The sequence below is a fragment of the Poecilia formosa genome, unplaced genomic scaffold (genome assembly GCF_000485575.1).
Source record: "Poecilia formosa unplaced genomic scaffold, Poecilia_formosa-5.1.2 Scaffold71, whole genome shotgun sequence".
Classification (NCBI taxonomy): Eukaryota; Metazoa; Chordata; class Actinopteri; order Cyprinodontiformes; family Poeciliidae; genus Poecilia; species Poecilia formosa.
Window position 1 is genome coordinate 74,794 of NW_006800010.1, and position 21,321 is coordinate 96,114.

The window sequence follows — 21,321 nt, forward strand, 5'->3', positions numbered from 1 at the left end:
CTTTTGTATTCACCCCTTTTTACTCAATCACTTTATAAAATCCTGCAAAACTAATTGTCTTCAGAAGTCGTCTGGTATTTGGAGCATAAAATCTACCTGTGTATAACTTAATCTCGTTAACACGCACATAAAGTTGACGTTAACAGACGTTCTCTGTCCAGTATGACTGAGCGTGAAGCAGTTTGCAAAGACGGACAAAATTTGCAGTCTATGATAAGACTGCAACTAACAATTGATCTGGTAATTGATTATTCTATTGTTTATTTGGACAATTAATTGTAACATTCTCCAGATTTTTTTTTTTATTTAACCACTTCAGGCTTTTTCTATGCAATACTATAAATAATAGTATAATAATAATAATTGGATTGCAAAATGTACCTTACAGGATTTTTCTTATTACTGAATTTTAAGCTAAAACTATGCTACATGAAAATTTCTAGGTTGAACATATTTACAAAGTTTTTTTTTCTTATCTAAGCTGTAAATATGTTTTGTACAGTTTTGGCTTAATTGATTCTGGGTGTTGTTCTTTAACAATTAATCGTTTACTAAATTAGTGGACAATTATTTCAAAAATCAATTCATTCTAATTAATCTGATTAATTGTTCCTGTCCTAGTCAAAGCTAATATACACATACCCCAAAAGACTGCAGCTCTGTTGGCAGAGAAAGAACAAATGCTTGCCACACTTTTAAGATTCTTTTTATAAACCACTTATCATTTGCCTCCGACTTCACAAACATTCGCCACTTTCATGTTGGTCTGTCAGAAAAAAAATCCCACTTTTCAACATGTAAGGTTGTTCCCATAGTTCCTCTTTTAATTTCTCCTACTCAGAACGTGGATGGAAAACTGCACTATTTTAACATCTCCTCTGCGGTATATTAGGCTTCACGCTGGTGAAGGTGGCCAGTCTAAAAATGCTCGACACCGGACGGAAAGGCTTTGGTTTTTCTGCCCGCAGCTTTGGGAGTCGCTGCTTCGTTAGGCCGCAGCAGCCAAGAAAGAGGGAAACATCCCGTCTGGTTTTGTCAGTAGAGGGAAAAAAAAAAAAAAGATAGTGGGTCACCCGGGACGCAGCCAGGCTCCATGACAGCACATGTGGGTGGGATTTTCCACTTGGAAATGCTCCGCACGTTTAATATATGGCGTGAGGTCAGTTCGCCACACAAGAACATTGTTTCCCTCAACAGAAAATGTCAGCTCAGGTGGTATGTGACTATAGCTTGAGACTTTTTCTGAAGCTAATGTTTCAAAAGAAGGCAAACGAATGGAAATCCCTGAGTTTTCAGACGATTTAACGTCAATATATGTGCTTGAAGATGGAAGCAAGCAAGTCAGTGTTACAGTTTTAGCTTCCCAAGTCACTTCTCTGCGGCTATCTAATCCCTCTTTGGGTGTGGAGGGTGAGCGGCAAGTGGCTCACGTTAGTCACTGATCAAACAAGTGGCGTGCCCAGAGGAAATGGGACGGACATGTTGGAAAAGTAGTACGGAAGTAGGGGAGACGGGGCTGAGGTCTGATTTGTCTCACGTGGAGCCGTTTATTCAGCATTCGAACTTCTGATACATACGAGCCCAATTGGCAATCACTTTAAAGGGAGGGGAAAGTGGATGATGCATAAATAGGAAGGAAAGTATGCATATAATGACAGCCTGAAGATCTGAGTTAGTACTTTAAAAGATAGCCTGCCAGATTAGTCAGGCTCCGGACTTCAACCGTTCCTCTGAAGTCAGTCGACGTGCTGGCTCGGGTAAACGAACTCTCCGTGGCAGCTCTCAAAGGAGTCGTGAGTAGCTCTGAGCTCGTTTTGTTTGGTCCCCGTCAGGTGCTAACATCCTGAGAGACTCCTCTGGGAACATCAAGCTCGGAGACTTTGGAGCGAGCAAACGGATCCAGACCATCTGCATGACTGGAACAGGAATCAAGTCTGTCACTGGCACCCCCTACTGGATGAGCCCCGAAGTGATAAACGGGGAGGGATACGGCCGGAAAGCTGATGTTTGGTAAGAATACCTTCGGATGGAGGGCAGAAAGGAATGATTCCCGGAGGGGATATCGATCTGTTGCGCAATACAATTATAAAGCAGCAATAAATGCACTGAAATAAACTTTTGTTAAAACTGTGCTGTTGATGTTTTCTGGCAAATTGATGTGAACACATTTTGTCAAATGTTATATGTTTTTACTGTGTAAGTCAGAGAACTGCTGGGTGAGTATTACAGGTTAGCTGTGGTATTCAACACGAAGATTTGAAATGGATGATTTTAGTTTGTTTATGGGCACATAAAACTGGTATGTAAAGTAAATATGCAAAACTGTAAAAATCACCTCTAACTTTATACTTTGCCAAGAAGAACAATTTTTCTGGTGACATTTTGATGTAGCTTTCTAAAGCGTAGGCATTTCTCTTTAGATTTAATTTACTTAATACTGCCTTTCCACCCAATCTGTATACCTGGCCATTTTTATTCTTTAAATGTAGCTAATATGGGCACTTTTAAAAGATACTGTAAATGGCTCAATAAATAAATAAAGCTACAGTTCCAAAAAAGGTAATCTTTTTGGAGATTTGTGGGTCAGGATTTATTGACATATAGCTAATGCAATCAATTGTGTAACTCAAGATAGTCAAGGTCAGCTTTAATTTTATAAATCAACAAAAAATGAGCGACAAATCAGCCAAAGTGCAAAAAAATAACGTTAAAAGACCTTTCTGACGTCTAAAACAGTATTTCTTATTTTTGCTCCATATTGTACGATGCAGCGTTTTATGATGAATCGAGCATGTAAAACTAACCTGTGTTCCTGTGTTGTTGTTCTCCTTCAGGAGTGTCGCCTGCACCGTCGTTGAAATGCTGACTCAGAAACCTCCCTGGGCCGAGTACGAGGCCATGGCCGCCATTTTTAAGATCGCCACCCAGCCCACCAAGCCCATGCTTCCAGAGGGCGTGTCTGACTCGTGCAGGGACTTCCTGCGGCAAGTGTTTGTGGAGGAGAAGTGGCGCCCCACGGCGGACATCCTGCTCAGCCACCCGTTTGTCCAGAGTACCTTCTGAACGCTGAGGGACCCCTGACAGAGTTATCCCCCCCCTCCGTGCACTGCCTGCATGGCCGCGGCGGTCCCGGCTCCTCCTCCCCCTCTTCCCGTCGCCCGGTTGCAGGGTTCAGCAACACTCCAGCTTCCCTGCTCTATAATCGATCGGTGTCTGCCTTGTCCGTACTCCTTCAGTTCTCGACGCCTGGCTCAACACAGACTGTTTACTGAGAGGCGGGGCTGACTGCGATCAGACCTCCAGAGTCATCTAAGGCATCTGTCGCTGGTTGCCTCAGAAACGGGCCGCCAAGGTGGCACTTCAACAGTCTCAAAGGATCCGGGTCAGCATTCTTCAAGGAGAGAGAAGGAAAAGTGGCCAAACTCGGAGCACAGAGAGGCTTTAAGCTTTCTGGGGTCTCTTCTTCGCCCGTCTCACTGTCTCGCTGCAGCGTCTCCACCATGAGTTGACTTTGTGACTGACTGGTGACGCCGCTCACATCTGATAGTACTGTAACTTCCTCATCAGCTTAATACAACTGAATGAAATTAAGATGGAAAAATATTTTTATACAACACGCACGGTCATTTTTAGATCCGATTTCTACTGTCACCTTTAAGACAAATATGATGCATTTTTGTCAATGCCTTACAATAATGATTTGTAAGTATGAATGTCTTTTTTTTTTTTCCTAACAGCCTTTCCTTTTTCCTATTAGCACTCCAAACCCCATTCAGAAGGATTGTTATAAAGTTGCACTTTTGATATCATGTATTGAAACATTTACATGTGCGAGATAATCAACCGAGGAGATATTTTTCTAATATTTTTTTTTTTTACTATTATTTTGATATGTAAAGACAACCAAACATTTGCAACTACGTGAAATGTCTCTTAAGCAATAACAACACTTCTGTATGAGTCAGAGACCGTCATCCCATCTTACCCGTCTGGTGAGCCTCGTTCCATTTTTACGTTGGCCAAAGAGGATTTGCAAAACATGTAGTATTAGTCACAGCAGACTTTTTGCCACCTCAGAGCCCTGAAAGCCTTTTGTTTCTCCCTTACGGCAGCTTTGTGCACTTTGAACTGCACAGACCAAATCTGATGCATTACGTTACTGTGGTGTTTTAAATGTTCGCAGGGTTCCTAAGCAGCACGACAAACTTTCAGGCTGAAATTCTTAAGAGTCCTTGGTGCTTTTTAGCTATTTTTAAAGTATGAACTACAAACATGGTGTCAAGTTTAGACAGTAGGCAGGATGAATGGATGGAGAGATGGATGGCTGGATGGAAAATTAATGGTTTGATGGTTAGACAAACATGTAGATGAACAGTCGGATGCATGGACAAATGTATGTTAAGATGGATGGTAGAATTGTAGACCATTCAGTTACCAAACTGATAGGCTGATGGTCAGATGGATAGACAGTTGGATGCACAAACGGATGTATGGATGGATGGAGTGCTTGTAGACAATGGACTCGAGAATATAGTTTAAAGTCTGCTGATTTGGAAAATACTAAAAAAAGAAAAAAAAAATCCATATTTTTCCAGACTGTTAATAGGAACCCTGCATTGAAAAAAAAAACAGATTGAAGTTCTCTTTATGTTTGTAAGTTCAGTATCAATCCAGTGAGCCACCATGCCTTCCTTTAGCTCTAGTCAGATGGACCACTTTGCGAGCTGACAGCACATCTTGCTCTGTGTGACTCTCACAGAACCAAACTGTTTTCCTTAAATGAAACCTTAGGGACAAACTGACGTTGGATGTAGCTACGATTTGTTGGCGCTTATGGAACGATCAAATGTTTTTTAAGCCGTCTCGGTGCCTTATCCGTTTCTCTTTGTAAACGAAAAATCTTCACTGCCAAAGCCGGGAGCTTCCCTGTAAGGTTGCTCTGTTAGAGAGCACACCCAGGATTTACTTATTCTGTAAATAGCTTGTTCTGCGCTTTTGTATTAAATCTCTTTTACTTTATAGACAGATCTATTTGACTAGAGTCTACGTTATACAGCAGACTACTGCAGCTAAAAGAAAAAAAAAAAGAAAAAAAAAACAACTTGCCACAAGAGTGTGTATGACTGTCTGAGAGCTGGCAGGCAATATTAAAGGACTGGAAGGCTTTTGATTGACACAGAGCTTGTTTTGTTTGAAATGACAAAGCCTTGAAACATGAAATGTATCAAGTCATCGATGTTTTGTACATTTAACTTAATAAATCTAAGGTCTAAGACTGTATTCTGTTTTATTTTTTTCCCTCCATCTTGTTTCTGTTTCACCTTCACTGATTACATCATTTTATTAATTGTTTTAAAAGAGATTATGCACAAAACAAATAGTGAAAACAAACAGCACAATTAGCCTTATTGTTTGTTGTATAATAAAGCAAAGCAGCATCAGTTATTTTATTTAAAATGTAGTGTGCTGCCATGATGCTGTGGCATAATTCAGGATAACAGCTGACAGAAAGTCCTTATGGGCTGTAGCCATACTGAACTGCTGTCTTGCATGTTAATACACAATTTGATCACTATGTTGTTTTATGCAACCACTGCACATTATCGGTTCAGCTTTACTGCTATTTTAAGTTGATTGTTTTTTTTCAAAACACATTCGAGAAAATTGAAAAGTGGACGAACATTCTGTTTTTATTTTGTAATTTTACAACTTTTTTTAAATAAATGATTGATAATTAAGTAAGGGACTTGAAAGATAATAAATATGGTTGAAACTAGATGATTTTTAGACAGTAAAGTGGATCTGACTGGTGGTTTTGTTGAAGGCAGAGCGTCTCTGTTTCTGTGGAGATCACAGTTGAAGTTGGTAATGATCTGCACAGTTCCAGATTCTGACCAGTAAATAGTTTATTTAGTTCATAAACATCAGAACAACAAGAAGTTCATGATTTACATTAAGTTAAATTGAAGCTGAACATTTAATTAAGTTTTGTTGACTTATATTCACAAAACAAAAATCAAAGATGAAGAAAAATGTATTTTACAAAACTTTATTGTGTATTTTTAAATAAGCAATTTATGAATTATTTAAAGACAGATCAAAAGACACAGATCTATGGATAGTGATGAGTTTTAATAAATTAGTGGCACATTTAAATAATTACTACATAAGTTATTTATTGTAATTTGGCACTCATCACTCTCCATAAATGTCTCTCACTCTTTGCTATGAAGCTCTGAAAATATAAAAAAGTTAGCCCTTATAGTTTTAGGGTTAAAAACCATGTTTCTCTAAATTTTTCTAAAACTGTATTAGTTCTTAGAAAAATTAACATTTTGAAATTTTGAAAACTTAAAAAAAAAATTCAGTCCCACATTATAAAAAAATGTATATAAACTTTTGCTTTTTCTCTAGATTATTCTAAAAATATATAGATTATGAATCAAACATATAGTGCTATATGAGTTTCATTAGAGGTTTAGATTCGTACTGTTTCTTTGCAGTTGACTAGGTTTTACAGGTTTAATGTTACCCTGTGTTTGGACTGGAAAATTTCAAATCTGGCAACAGTGGCTAACGGCGCCATTTTTTGTTTTTAATGAGCGTGACGCGCATGCGCCATGCTGGATTAAAAAAATATGACGCAGTTTCTACATGAGCGTTTAAAAAAAAAAGATGCGGCTAGCACCTGGCCGCACGGAGACACGAATCTGTCGGTCTGATATTCAGGAACTTTGGGACCTGGATTAAAAAGCGTATTTTCTGATCTCCCAGGACGCGGAATCCGAGTGGACGCCCATGATTATGACTGAAACTTTTGTGGATCCGCTTAAACGGACTGCCATACAACATATTAATGCGCAAAAAAGAGCTGTATTTGTAGATGTCTGTGTTTAATTTAATTTCAATAAAAACCTGTTTCACCCGTCTGATACTGTTTCATTCTTACAAATACCTCTGTATTTAAAATATTTTTTAAAAGGTAGGATGCTATCATAAAAGGATTAGTGCAAACCTCTGTGATAGCGTTTCATTTTAAACGGATAGGATATTCTGATGAAGGAAGTGATATGTTTGTCTCAATCTCAGAATTGAGATTAAAGTCAGAATTATTTTCCCCCAGTGGCCCTAATCCTCTTCCGTACATTAGTCTTAAGAAAACAATCAATAACCAAATATCAAAGACAGAGTATTACAAAGGCAGTTCATATTGAACTGCGCCAACAATGATGCTCCCTCAGCAGCTGTTAGAAAACCTTCTTATAAAACCTGAGGTTTTGTAACGTCGTGCCTGAAAACGTGACCTGAACGCAACAGCAGCCACAGCAACACAGAGAAGTCACACACGGACGAAACGCTCCCAGTCAGACTGGAGTTTTATTACTTTTCATGTAAAACTTCTGTCCATCTGTAAACTAAACTACAATGTCAACCACTCGTACTGTAATATGTTTACTGAGAAACGACCTGCGGCTTCACGACAATGAGGTAAGAATGTAAACTTGCAAATAAACGTGTGGTAATGTTTTGTTCGGACTTGAATGATTAAACTGTGGAGCAAAATTAAATGCTAGCTAACGTTTGCATTTATATTTGCCATATTTACCGATGAGTTTACAAGTCTTACAAATTTAAAACGGCATCAAATTACACAAGGAATTCAACTTTTTACTTCCGGCACAATTTCCTTCAGAATAAAAGCCTCAACTTCAGAGTAAAATCAAGAGAATTTCTTTTTCTGTCAGCGAAACTACCTTTATATATTCGTCACTTATAGAACAACCTATCATTGTCAATTCTGCTATTTTGATATGTCAAGATAAAGTCCACCAACTCAAAAAAAAGCCGCCACACACCTTAAGAAATCCTGTAGGTCATCTAATACCCTGCTGTTTTTATTATTATTATTATTATTATTATTATTATCATCATTATCAAGTTTCCTTTATTATTCACCTTTTTTCATTTTTTACAAAATTTATATGAAAATAAAATAAAAAAAATACAGCATTGGGTGTTCTAAATCAACAGGCATTAATCTAATAAATTCTAGATGATGGCATTTTATGTATGAATTCTTCAGGTATTTTGGTTTGGATGTTTACTTTTAATAACTACACATTAAGGATAAACATGATGCAATGTAAACCTAACATAGCTACGGAGTAAATATTTTTCAATTATTTTAATTGAAAAACAGTAAAGCTTCAACTATGATACCAAAAGAAATGTATCATTAAAAGTCAGGGTTTGTTTTCCCTTGACTGGGTTATTTAAACCAGCATATTGAAGTAGTATTTCATGCTGCAAAATGATTCAATATTTTGATCATTTCTGTTTTAATTAGGTATAACCTAAGTTAGACTTATGTAAGATTACATAGTTACATTTACAACTAATGCAATTAGGTCTTCTTCAGTGGCCATGATGTTTTTCATAACATTTAGCAATTATTTCAAGACATAGACTTAAACAAAAACTATATAAAAAAACTACTGCTATACAGCATCTATGTATTTTTTCTGTTCTCCTTTGCATGCAGGGTTCTCTCCTGGTAGTCTGACTTTTTCCTACAGTCCAGAAACATGACTGTTTGGTTAACTGATTACTCTAATTTTCCACTGCACGTGTATGGATCTTCTGCTCTCCACAAAGCAACATTTGTAATATTATTACTTGACACTCGCTGGATAATTTGAGCAGCTATGTCACTGTAGGTAGTCAGCTAACAAACATGCTGCTCATTGCATGCTGACTAGAAACAGCCGTTTTGAGAGTTTTGGGTGGCACTCCATTAGTTTCCATCACATGCCTGTGTTTTTTTTTTTGTTTGTTTGTTTCTTTGTTTTTTTTTAAGATGGAAAATAGTTCCTAATAATCAGCCAGTTTGTCTCTCTTGGAAGTAGTGCACATATGTAATATCCTCCTTTCAAACATCCAATAACCTGTCTGAATTGGGGGAAAAAACTGAATAATTCTAGATTTTGTGTTTTAAATACCAGCAGTCATCATGATTTAATTACATTTGTGGTTTTTATGGGTTTTGTTGTTGTTGTTGTTTGTTTGTTTTTTTATGTTGCTCTTTTCCCAGATTCATAACAATCCTGACATTGTACTCTTTGATTTCCAGCTCTTCCACTGGGCTCAGAGAAATGCCGAACACATAGTCCCTCTGTACTGCTTCGACCCCAGACATTACGTGGGCACGTACAACTTCAACCTGCCAAAGACGGGACCTTTCCGTCTGCGCTTCTTACTGGAGAGCATCCGAGACCTCAGAAACATGCTGCTCAGCAAGGGCAGGTTGGTTATTAATTTTATAGCTTTATATGATTTACATGGACTGGAGATTTGACTCAGGGTTCCCAAACAGTCTGGAAAAGTATGGAAATATAAAATAAGTGCGCAGAAAAGTCCATGTATTTCCAGTCTTTAATCCCTATCCCAGAGATGTCCAAACTTTTTGTCACATGGGCCGAAATCATCATGTTGAAAGTTCTTAAAGGCCATAAAAATCTGATTTTTTTTTTTTTATTTATATAAAACTTTCCCCGTCTCTTCTTAACAACAACAGGATATGGGCCACTGTTTCTTTTAAAACTTTTGTTGTTCTTAGTTTTTAGGAGTTTTATAAATCAAAATAAAATGACAAAGCTTTTCGCCCACGTCTTTCTGAGTAAAAGTGGATGGACATTTTTGGTTCTACTTGGTCAAACCAAATAGAAAACAGAATCCCTGATCATAGAACATGGATAATTTGTGTTGAACCTAAAATTTTCCTTCTGAAAAAATGTGTCTGTAAAAAGTTTCCATCTACATTAACTGTGTTGTGCTGGCCGGTCAAATATATAATTCTTCATTTGTGGTTGTTTCTTTTTTTTGTTCTTGTTTCCTTCTTTAATTGGTTCCATAATTAAATCATTCTGTCTGTTGTTCCTTTCTTTCCATCCATGTGTCCTAAATAACTTCTTATATTTTTTTCTTCAGTTTTTCCATTCTTTGTGTCCCTATTTACTTTCCTTCTGTTTCTCCTTTCTTATTTTCCTCCTTGTGCTGTTCCTTGCCTACTTCATACCTCAAGTACCCTTCTGTTTTTTCTTGTTTTGGGTTTTTCTAGGTTTCACATTCATTCATTACTTTGGAACTATCTGCCGTACATTCATAGTCAAGTTTAGTATTTTCAAGTTTGAAAATGAGCTCAAAGAACTGAGAATCCCGGAATGTTGAATCTGGAAAAGTCTAGTACTTTTTACACCAAACATTTGGCAGAACCCTGCTCACTTGATTTGAGGATATACTCCAAGTCACACCGTGTGCAGAAAATGTTTTTTAGCTTTCTAGGACTACATTAACTCGTTTCTAACAGGATCAGGATACATCTGGGTCTAACATTGCTGCTGCACACATTGTTCCCGTAACTTTTTCCGTCCAGCGATCCCTCTGCCCAGGATGCAGCTGCGTGGTATTATGCCAACTGCGAGTCGTGTGTGTTTATTTATTTTTTATTTTTGTGTGTGACAGCAATCTGGTGGTGAGGAAGGGTAAGCCAGAGGAGGTGGTCGCTGACCTCATCAAACAGCTCGGCTCCGTTAGCAGCGTGGCTTTCCACGAAGAGGTACTTTGATGTTCTCCTCATCTTTAATGTATTTTATTGTGATTTTATGTGCTAAACCAACATGAAGTAGTGCATATTTAGGTAGAAGGTGTATGTTTTTTTTTTCTTATTTTTTATTTCTTAACATAGGAATCGCCGTGTGTATGTGGGTGAATACCTTGTGTAAGGCATGATTCTGTCTGAAAACACATTTTTTGACCTCCATGTACTCAAATCCAGGTCGCTTCTGAAGAGCTGAACGTGGAGAAAAAGGTGAAGGAAGTCTGTGCTCAGCTGAAGGTGAAAGTTCACACCTGCTGGGGCTCCACGCTGTTCCACAGAGAAGACCTGCCATTCCACCACATGTCCAGGTGTGGGGAGGATGCTGCTCGGCTGAACATAAAACAAATGGGACTCCTGCTGGAGAAGCTACTTCAGGAGAAAGATATTCTAGGAATGTTGTTTAACTCTTGCTCGCAGGCTGCCTGATGTGTACACTGAGTTCAGAAAGGCGGTGGAGAGCCAGAGCAGGGTGAGGCCTGTGCTGCAAACCCCCGAGAGGCTGAACCCCCTTCCCCCGGGGCTGGAAGAAGGAGCCATTCCCACAGCGGAGGACCTGCAGCAGACTGGTGAATGTTCACAGAGAAGAGCTTATTTCCAGTGCTTTCCCCTCTACGTCTTCATATCCCTCCTTTCAAACTAGCCTGGACTCCTAAAGCTCCACAATCTTGTATATTTACCATGTGTGTGCAGTGACTCAAAGTAAATCCACTTCTCCATGTCAAACTTGAGTGGAAAATGGTTGAGCATGAATCTCTTCATTAAAACTCAGCTTTGGTTTAGCCGGACCCCCGTTTATAGTGGAGTCTTTATGAATCATTGTGTTTTATTGTTTCTGTGCTGTTTAACCATCCAGAGCCTGTGGCTGATCCTCGCTCAGCTTTCCCTTGCACCGGTGGAGAAAGTAGCGCCCTTGCAAGACTCAAACACTATTTCTGGGACACCGTGAGTGCAACCTGCATTACAGAAATATACAAACCTCGTTTTATATACTGTTGATCAAAAACATTTTTTTGAAGGAAATATAAAGGGTCCTGCCTATTTTTCTAGGATGCTGTGGCGACTTACAAAGAAACTCGTAACGGCTTGATCGGGGTGGATTACTCAACAAAATTTTCACCATGGCGAGTTTTTCTTTTAAATATAATTTTCACTGTGGATTATTTCTCAGATGTTCCCCTTCTTGTTGCTTCTCTAACATGTTTCTATGATACTGCATTGCAGGCTGGCTTTGGGATGCATTTCTCCGAGGTATATTTACCATCAGATCAAAAAGTACGAGAGGGAGCGGACAGCGAATCAGAGCACCTACTGGTTAGTATTTGAACTGGTATCAGTGCCTCTTGTATCATTTGTTAGGAAGTTAATACACAATCTTTTTTGTAATTGTAATGTGACAAAATATTGAAATGTTAAAAAAGATGCACCCAGAAAACAATCTGGTCACGATTGTTTGAAATTCGTTTGCGTTGCAGGGTCATTTTTGAGCTCTTGTGGAGGGACTACTTCAAGTTTGTGGGCATTAAGTACGGAAACAAAATGTTTCAGGTCAAAGGTAATGTTAGAAAAATGTTTGATCTGTTGTTAATGTTGTCAATATAGTGTGTAGATCTAAAAATACAGTGTTGCAATTTAAATTCAGGGCTTCAAGGAAAGTCTGTTCCATGGAAGATGGACACGAAGCTGTTTGACGCATGGAAAGGTTGGAGTTCATGGCATGCAGTCGATCATAAATTAGTCTCACACTAGAATAAAATTCATGTAAGTCTTGGTTTGTTTGTGACCTTTGCACTTACAGAGGGCCGTACAGGGGTGCCCTTCGTGGACGCCAACATGAGAGAACTGGCGCTGACAGGCTTCATGTCCAACAGGGGGCGGCAAAACGTTGCAAGCTTCCTCACAAAGGATCTGGGCCTTGACTGGAGACTTGGAGCTGAGTGGTTTGAATATCTGCTGGTATGATGTGTAGACATTCAGTATATTATTGATCAGTTTATTTAACCACACACAAAAAAAAATGCCCATCCAAATGATTTTATTTTTGACAGGATTTTTTTTTTTTTATTTCTGCATGTTTACCGTGATTAATTTATTATTTTTCTTGCAAAGATCGATCATGATGTCTGCAGCAATTATGGGAACTGGCTGTACAGCGCTGGCATAGGAAATGACCCCAGAGAAAACAGGAAGTTCAACATGATCAAACAGGCTCTCGACTATGACAACAATGTATGTTTTTTTTTTTTTTTTTTTAATTAAGCTTATCTTATTCACCTTCTGTATTTGTCTGGATCTGGAAACCAAGTATCTGAGTCACACAAGTATCTGCTTGTGCTTTACAGTCACAAGCATAGATTTGTGAAAACCTACTGATACATAAACGTGGGCTCATGCTTCTGCTTCAGGGGGAGTACGTGCGTCAGTGGGTCCCAGAGTTGGGCGCCGTAAGAGGGGCAGACGTTCACACGCCCTGGAACCTGAGCTCTGCCGCACTGTCGCACGCTGGCGTGTCGCTCGGTGAGACTTACCCAAAGCCCATTGTCACGGCGCCCGAGTGGAGTCGACACGTTAGCAAGAAACCGGTAGGTGTTTTAGAGAAAAGGGAAGTGAAAACTTAAAGGGAATGGTGCTTTTTTCCTATAACAGCTGCAAGCCATGGTGAGAGAAAGGGAATACATGAATCATTACATATAAGTAGAGTTTACTTATAGTTTTTATTGTGAAATCACAGCAACCAACTTTTAAGGGGAAGGAATTTATCATGAATTGGGTGTTGAATAATATAACTGTTACTTTTTTTTATTTTGTTTTTATCTATTAATGTCTCATTTGTAATTAAATATGATTCAGTGTCAGGGTTCCTACTCTTCTGAAATGGTCTAGGTTATAATCAAAACTTTATCTTATGGTAAATTTTTAATATGCATGAATTATTTAATCATTTTACTGGAAAGAACATCAATTTTGGTTTGAGATTTTAAGAAACTTCAATTTATTTCCAGTCCTGTTGTGTGTCTGTGTGTGGTTTTTTTTTTCCGTCAATGTTGAACTATCTATGATAAAGTCGATTCATGCAAGTCAACATTTGTTGACCTTTTTTTTGCAGGGTGGAGCAGGACCATCACCAAGAGGAAAGAAAGGCCCGTCTCACACCCCCAAGCAGCATCGAGATAAAGGCATCGACTTCTATTTCTCCAGAAGTAAAAACCTGTGAAATGTCTTACTGCAGGGGATGGACGGTCCTTCAATCTAAAGACTGACTCCAGCTGCAAATTCGGAGTTATATCTGCTGTAAATGTTTACACAGTTACATAGGGAAGTTGTCTGGAAGAGAATGTTGGCTTGTTTGTTACTGAAAGCTGAACTGATACTGTCATGCCTCGCAAAAGCTTTCACACCCCTCAAACTTTTTCACATCAGTGTATTTTATTGTTTATGTTGATAAACTAGCACAAAGATTTGCTTAAAATTGGACATCTGAAAAATGTGCTAGTTAGCTTCCTTTTACACAGCTGCCACTAAATCCAGTGCCATTGCTTTTAGATTTCTCAAGATGTCGACATTTTGCGGAGCCCTGTCGAATGTGAAACGTACAAAGACATAGATGTCCACCTAAACTGACGAGCCTGAGAAGGAGATCATTAATTAGAGAAGCAGCAAACTATCTCTGGGAGCTTTGGGGGAGCTGCACAGAATCGCTCCTCGTGTGGGAAAAGTTGTTGACAGGACAAGTGTTGCACGTTTACTCCACAAATCGTTTCTTCGCGGAAGCATTTTAAGAAGACAACTATTGAAAGAAATCCAAAAGAGGGCCCAGATGCAGTTTCCCACAAGCCATGTAGTAGAAGAAGACGCCAAGGTCGAATGAGACGAACATTGAACCTTTTGGCTGATGTGCACATCACCCTGAACATAATAGCCTCATGGTGGAAAAGGGTAGTTACTGCATCAAGCAATGGGAATGTTTTTCTTTAGCAACAACTTTGCAATTGGAAGATGGATGTAGCCAAAAATGGGGCAGTCCGAGAACACGGCCTGTTGGAGGCTTCAAAAGACTTGTGTGTAAATGTCCAACTTCCTTTAGGACATTTACACCAAGCAAACAGCCAGAACACGACGGGATGTTTTAGGTTCAAAGAAATCAATTTGTTATAGTCCAGATATATTAAAATCCAATCTATAGAATCTGTAGCATAGCTTGAATGTTGATGTGCACATCTGCTCTCCATCCAGTGTGAGCTTAAGCAGAACTTTACCACTCTACCCTAGATATAACCCAATACTTGCAGTTGCAGTTACGGTAAAATATAACTCTACAAAGTACCTCATAAGGATGGGCTGAATGAAAATGCATGCCATGCTTCTAAGAATTGTGTTAGCCCACCACATAAAACACATTTTTGCTTGTCATGTGACGGAGTGAAACAGTTCAGGGCGTAAATACTTTTGCAAGACACTTCATGTGCCTCATATACTCTTTTCACCGGGTCTCTCAGCTGCACTTCCTGTTCTGCAGCTGCGGCAGGTCAACCACTGAGAACTTTTCTCGTTTTTATTTTTCATCCCTCTTGTCGCCATGACTGTTACAACCAGAAGGACAATACGGGTTATTTTATCTACTTAATTCTGGTGCTGCAATGTCTTTGTTTGAATAAATCTGGATAATAAAGTTAGTTTTTCAAAACTCCACAGGAACAAAATAAAAGTGTCTTAAAGCTTTATTTTTACAGGTCTATATGAATGAGAACCTTAAGGAGTTCTGCCAACATTAGTTTTGAACATTTCTCTGCAGACAGATGACCATATGAATCTGATTGAGAGGTAACTTCCTCCCAGATGTGACGTAGTCGGCCGCGAACACTTCCTTGTTCCACTAAAAGCCAGGTGGGCTGTGCCCAACTATACAGTCAGCCTTCAAAATCACACGAGTCGCCACCAGAGGTTGTTTTCCTCTCATTTTAAACACGATCTAGGTCGTGGGAAAACAAACTATTTTCAACATGGACGATACCGATTCCAAAGTCAATCTCGGTTCGATCCCTCTGTTTGCGCTTAATGTGACCGTAAGGAAAAAGTTGGGACTTTTTCTGAACCCCAAACACACGGTGGCTGCCGACTGGACGGCTGTTGCGGAGACCATGGGCTTCTCTTACCTGGAGATAAAGAACTTCGAGGCTTCCAAGAACCCCACCAAGGCCGTCCTAGACGACTGGGCGGCTCGGAACTCCGAGGCTTCGGTCGGGAAGTTGGTCTCTATTCTGGAGGAGGTGGAGAGGAAAGACATCGTGGAAGATCTCCAACCTTTGATAGGTGCGCAACTTGTACAAAATGTTGATACACAGTGATGCAATTGACTAATTTGGTAGACTAACAGAGCCGACCCACAGTTGTACGGGGCCAGAGGCAGAATGTAATTCGGGGGTTCATTTTTAACTAAGGCCAGATGCACAGATTACCGTTTTCGTAGTCGGTCTAACTTCCGGTTTTCTCTTGGGTTTGATCTTCCGATTAAGGTTTGGACACCTGTAATAAAGTAGAACAAATAATGGGCTACAGGATTCTTTGTAGGGTCAGTAGTTCGGAATCCAGTCGAAAATGAAGCGATCATGAGAGTATCCCCCGTTTATGCTGCCAAGTACTGTTTCATCTGATGCTTATTCTATCCATCCAGTGTGTGAATTATTGCTCAACAGCATGTCACTAAAACTTAAAAACAATTGTCAACATGTGTTTTCCCCCTAATCTAGATATGCAAATGGATTACAATTAGTCATACCTACTTTATTAGATTATATATTTAAAAAAAACAGCAAAAACATAAACAAACCTCTCACGTTATTCTTTATTATGACGTGACTGGGGGGAGGGGGGCGGCATATAGCAAGAACTGATGGTTGCCCATTCTGCCTCGGGATTTTCTTCTTGAGAGACAAATTCATGGTTCCATCACTTATGACAAGTGATTCAGGTCCTAAAACAGCAAATGTGTGTTAGTTCACTAAATGGTTGATTTCACCTTAGAACTGGGACATTTACTTTTTCACATTGAAGTTGCTTTTGACAGCTTTTTGTGTCTCCCCTACTTCCATATACATGTATGTTTCTGACACCAGACGAGGATGTCAGGAAATACCTTGAGACCCTAAAGAAGAAAGCAGAGCCGCCAGTCCAGGTCCCCGAGGTCGACAGCTGTGTCCCTCGCACACCTGAGAGGTCTGGCATCACCGTGGACGACGTCCCAGGAGGTTTGTCTTTCTCTAAATTCACTATTACACTATTTCTCTGAATAAAATATTTACAACAAAGATGTATTTGACACAGTCTAGATCAGGTGAGATGCTTGATACAAGAAGCGTCTTAGCCTGTCGTTTCAGATCAGTTTGCAGGATGTCTTTGGTTTGTCACTATAGAGGCTTCATGTTGCTTATCTTGTACTGAGATGCTCAGCCACCCTAGATAAGGAATACCTTTCATCTAATAAAAAAGACAAGTGCACGTGCCCTGACAGAGTATCCATACTCCTTCAAGTTCTTCATTTTTATACATTACAACTACAAATTCATATTTTTTTTATGTTTCATATGATAAAGTTGTCCCAAAATGTAAAGTGAAAGAAAAATTAAGCTTGTTTTCATATATACTTTTTTACAGATAAAGTTGGAAAAGTGAAACATCTTGCCACAGACTCCGTGTGATTTCTGACTGTCGGCTTCTGACACATGAACATGCTTTTTTATGGAATAAACCAACCTGAAAGCATGATGCTGCGACAGCCATGTTTCATTGTGCGGACGGTGTATGGCGTGTTGCGCACCGTTTGTTTACTACAAAGCACTTTGAAAAAAAGCTTAGAAAATGTTTTGTGGGTTTTTTTTTTTCATCAATATGAAATGTCACTATTTCATTCTTTCTGCACTATAAAATCCTTATTAGAGCTACTTGTTTCTATGTTCTCAAAAGAATAATTTTAGTAGTTTAAGTCTAACCGTTGCTTCTGAGCAAAGCATCAACACAGGAAAAGCTCCAAGTTATCTCAGACTGATGCCTTATCAGAAAGTTTGCATTAATCTCACTTCTCACTTTTGTGCACAGCCTTGTGGGTTTTCATGTTTTGCACATCAGTCATAAATGCAACAAACGGCTTTGGACTTCTGTGGAAATCTTTTCTTCTTTTTTTTTCTCTCTGTGATTGTGTGAGCGAACGTCTTGCATTCAGGTTGCATTTAATGTATCTTTTTTTTTGTTGTTTTTTTGCTTTTTACCCTAAATTAAAGTTTTGCTGAAACTAATCGAAATGCATTGACCCCAGGTATCCCAGAGATGTTTGACGCCTTCATCTGCTACTGCCAGAGCGACTTTGAGTTTGTCCTCGAGATGATCAAGGAGTTGGAGCAGACGGAGTACAACTTGAAACTCTGCGTGTTCGACAGGAATGTGCTCCCAGGCTCGTGTGTGTGGACCATCACCAGTGAGCTGATTGAGAGAAGGTGGGCGTTGTGTTACCGATACAATGCTCTTTGTTTGTTTCGTAACAAATAAGTAAATAAAAATTACTTATTTTTTTTTTTTTTTACAGCTAGATTCAACTTTTGATGACTGTGGAGACTTAATTAGGCTCAAACAAGTTGGATTGTTAGTGTTTAAACTTGAAACTGAGAGTAACAAAAAAAAAAAAAACTTTTCACGTACAGAAAGTCTTCAAATTTCTCCACTTTCCTTTTGTGTCACATTCAGCTCATGACCTGTATTGTGTGTGCTCATGTGTGCAGGTGTAAGAGGATGGTGGTGGTGATTTCTGACGAATATCTAGACAGCGATGCCTGTGATTTTCAGACCAAGTTCGCTCTCAGCCTCTGCCCTGGTAAAGAGGATTTTTATTTTCTATTTCTTGCCAGTTTAAAACGGCTCACATCTGTATTTTGCAACAAACTCCACAACTAAACCTTGAACATTTTCCAGGGGCTCGAAGTAAACGTCTCATTCCGGTGAAATACAAGTCGATGACAAAACCGTTTCCCAGCATCCTGCGTTTCTTGACAGTATGTGACTACACCCGGCCCTGCACCCAGGCTTGGTTCTGGGTTCGGCTCGCCAAAGCGCTCTCATTGCCCTAAAAGCAGAGCAAGGAGTGGATTTGTATCTGTGGGTGCCTTTTCTTACTGCATTGTAAGTTTTATGTTGGACAATGATCAGATGTTGCAGATTCAAATGCATTGTTTCCACATATATTGGCATGTCTGCTGAAGACGTGTGAAAAACCTTAAACTATGACCACACACTGAACATTTTTAGAAACATCAGACTTTCATTTTTTATATGTTGGATTGGTGAGGAAAAAGGCTGGAGGAAATTGACATTTTTCTTTTGTTTTGTTTTTTTTAACCACTCCTTTGTCCTATTTCCAAGACAGTGTCATCTTTCAGTATTTGCCTCTGTTTCAGTATTAATTTATTTTGAATACATTATCAGCTTGAAGGGCAACACAAACATTCAAAATCCCACGTGTGCTATAATAAGATATATCTCTGTAAATCAGTGTGAGATTTGCTACTGCAAAAAAAAAAAATATATATATATTTTAAGACTTTTTGCACATATTTACCAGGAACGCCAATAGATATTGTCGCCACTTTCTCCCTCTTTTTATGTGTGTATTGTCCTGGCACTGGAACACACTGAGGAATTTAGCACATTTTAATTTACTACCCCTTACATTTCCATTCATTTCATGTGGCACAACATTAAGGTTCTCAATATTTCACTAAAGTCTGAAAGTTACATTGCTTGTTACTTTCAAAGTGTGGGATATATTTTCAGATGCAGGGCAGGATGTGCTATGTTTTCTGTAAAAGCTTTTTAAAGTATCTTATTTGCTTCCTCTGTTGAGTCAACATTAAGACAAGATAGGAGCTGAACAGGAAGTGAAATTGTGACTGTGATTATTGCACAAGCTTAGCCGATCTTTCCCTCGTGGTTTTTATGTTTCACATTTATATTGTCTACAATGAATTTTTTAGAACTATTTAATTATGAGTGTGTATTTTACCTGCAATAAATGTTTAGAAAATGATTGTTTGAAATAATTATAAATAAAACCACTTTTTTTTTCCTTCTATGCGGAGTTTTTGGTTTGAAAAAAGTACGTGGGAACATCTGAAAGAACGGATGTTCTGGAGTTAACGCTTATTCAGAGTGATTGTGAAATAAAAATACATTTCCAGCAGATGGCGCTGTTGAACCCTAAAAATACAAAGGGGGAGCTCGCATGAAAGCTGTTCTTTTCTTGGCTTTTTTTTTTTTTTTCAAGCTTTTTATCCGTGCTGGAAATTCGTCTTTTCGCTCTGCCGAGTCTTTTATGTTAAAGAGAGAATAGAAAGACGTTGAACATATTCGTATTTATTTCAGTCGAAAGGTCGATTCACAAAGTTCTTCGCAAATCCGAAGTTGGCCTCCGTTTCGGCACCTTCTTTTCGTTGAAATAAGGGCAATTTCACTGTTAATCGAATCTGCAGCACTTTTCAACTGCTGTTGTTTAAAGTGTGAAATTGAATTGGATGCCACAGTGTAGGAGCTGTCAGCTGGCTGAGATAAGGTTTGTCCTTATTCGTTGCTTAAAATACACACATTTTCTGAATGTAAATTAATCTGATTCAAAAAAAAAAAAAAAAAGAATATGTTGTATGTTACATTGTGAATTGGAAGTAGGTGACCAAATATGGACCTAATCCATCAGAAGGGTGAAATGGCCCTTTAAACATGAGTCTAACAAATAAGAGACCAACTTTATTGTTGTAACTCACATCCTCCTTTCAACTGCATAAAAGTAAACGATAAGAACGAGCCGTGCTATAATCGGGACATATTCTACAATATTACTGTTTGTGTGAGGCAGACACTGCCACATACTGGCCCTTCCTGGAGTGTTTTCTCGGCACAGCTTTGCTAAGTGATGCTTATTTATTTGAGCCTGTAGTGTCGCACTTCCGCGTTTAGGGCAGTCCCGAGATGAATCAGCTCTGTTAATATGTTTCTACAATAAAGAGAAAAATATGTTTCTTTAGCATAATCTCGGATTTACAGTGTGAAGTTTGGCTCATATGCCACATGTGCCCACTGGTTGATGCCACACAAGCTGGGGGTCCTGCGTGGGCAGATGACGTCCCCGGCTTTTACGCATGTGTCACATCAGCTGCAGTTCTTAATATCACCAGAAAGCCCTGCTGCTCTATACCGGGTTGTTACATAATCACAGCTTCACACTTCATAGTAGTATGTCGTAGTTACAAACATACAAATACAGATACGAATTTATCTAAGAGAAAAGTAACAGGACAAACATCAGTAGTGTGCGTTATGTCAATGTGATGTTCAGATTAATATGGAGAATTCTGTTGATACAGGATAAATAACAGCTATCCTGCCTATGTAAAGTTAAAATAAATGTTTTTACTTTATTTTCTTCTTACTTTTGTATTAGTCGATTTTTTATTAAGAACTTTTCCTCCCAGCCACCGTAAGACAAATTAGACGTTTTAAATGAAGAAAATAGCCTATGATCTAAATATTTGTAAGAACTTTAGTGCTAAAGAAATAAATTGTTAAGCTGAGTTTATATGGTACTACTTTTTCACATTTTTACAATATTTCATAAAGAACAATTTCTAACT

The 21,321-nt window shown here is 38.8% G+C and overlaps 3 protein-coding genes across 3 annotated transcripts in view; all 3 read left to right on the top strand.

The window, feature by feature from the left end:
* Positions 1-5,280, top strand: part of map3k22 (mitogen-activated protein kinase kinase kinase 22) — a 42,127-nt gene extending 36,847 nt beyond the window's left edge. Inside the window, exons 17-18 of the mRNA XM_007555550.2 lie at positions 1,833-2,010; positions 2,835-5,280. Coding sequence (XP_007555612.1) covers positions 1,833-2,010; positions 2,835-3,063 — 407 coding nt within the window. The 3' untranslated portion in view covers positions 3,064-5,280. The remainder of the gene's footprint in view (positions 1-1,832; positions 2,011-2,834) is intronic.
* A 1,995-nt stretch (positions 5,281-7,275) lies between these two features.
* On the top strand, positions 7,276-15,354 carry cry-dash (cryptochrome DASH). The gene is made up of 14 exons (XM_007555551.2): positions 7,276-7,488; positions 9,131-9,303; positions 10,522-10,615; positions 10,835-10,965; positions 11,075-11,223; positions 11,511-11,599; positions 11,705-11,778; positions 11,879-11,968; positions 12,130-12,209; positions 12,297-12,356; positions 12,453-12,610; positions 12,764-12,883; positions 13,060-13,236; positions 13,761-15,354. Exons 1-14 carry the CDS (start codon positions 7,426-7,428, stop codon positions 13,866-13,868), a joined length of 1,566 nt encoding a protein of 521 aa, XP_007555613.1. The 5' UTR covers positions 7,276-7,425; the 3' UTR covers positions 13,869-15,354.
* Positions 15,355-15,516: 162 nt separating this feature from the next.
* On the top strand, positions 15,517-19,768 carry myd88 (MYD88 innate immune signal transduction adaptor). Its single transcript, XM_007555552.2, has 5 exons — positions 15,517-15,964; positions 16,768-16,899; positions 17,964-18,141; positions 18,424-18,515; positions 18,614-19,768. The coding sequence occupies exons 1-5, from the start codon at positions 15,655-15,657 to the stop codon at positions 18,766-18,768; spliced, it is 867 nt and encodes a 288-aa protein (XP_007555614.1). The 5' UTR covers positions 15,517-15,654; the 3' UTR covers positions 18,769-19,768.
* Positions 19,769-21,321: the final 1,553 nt, after the last annotated feature.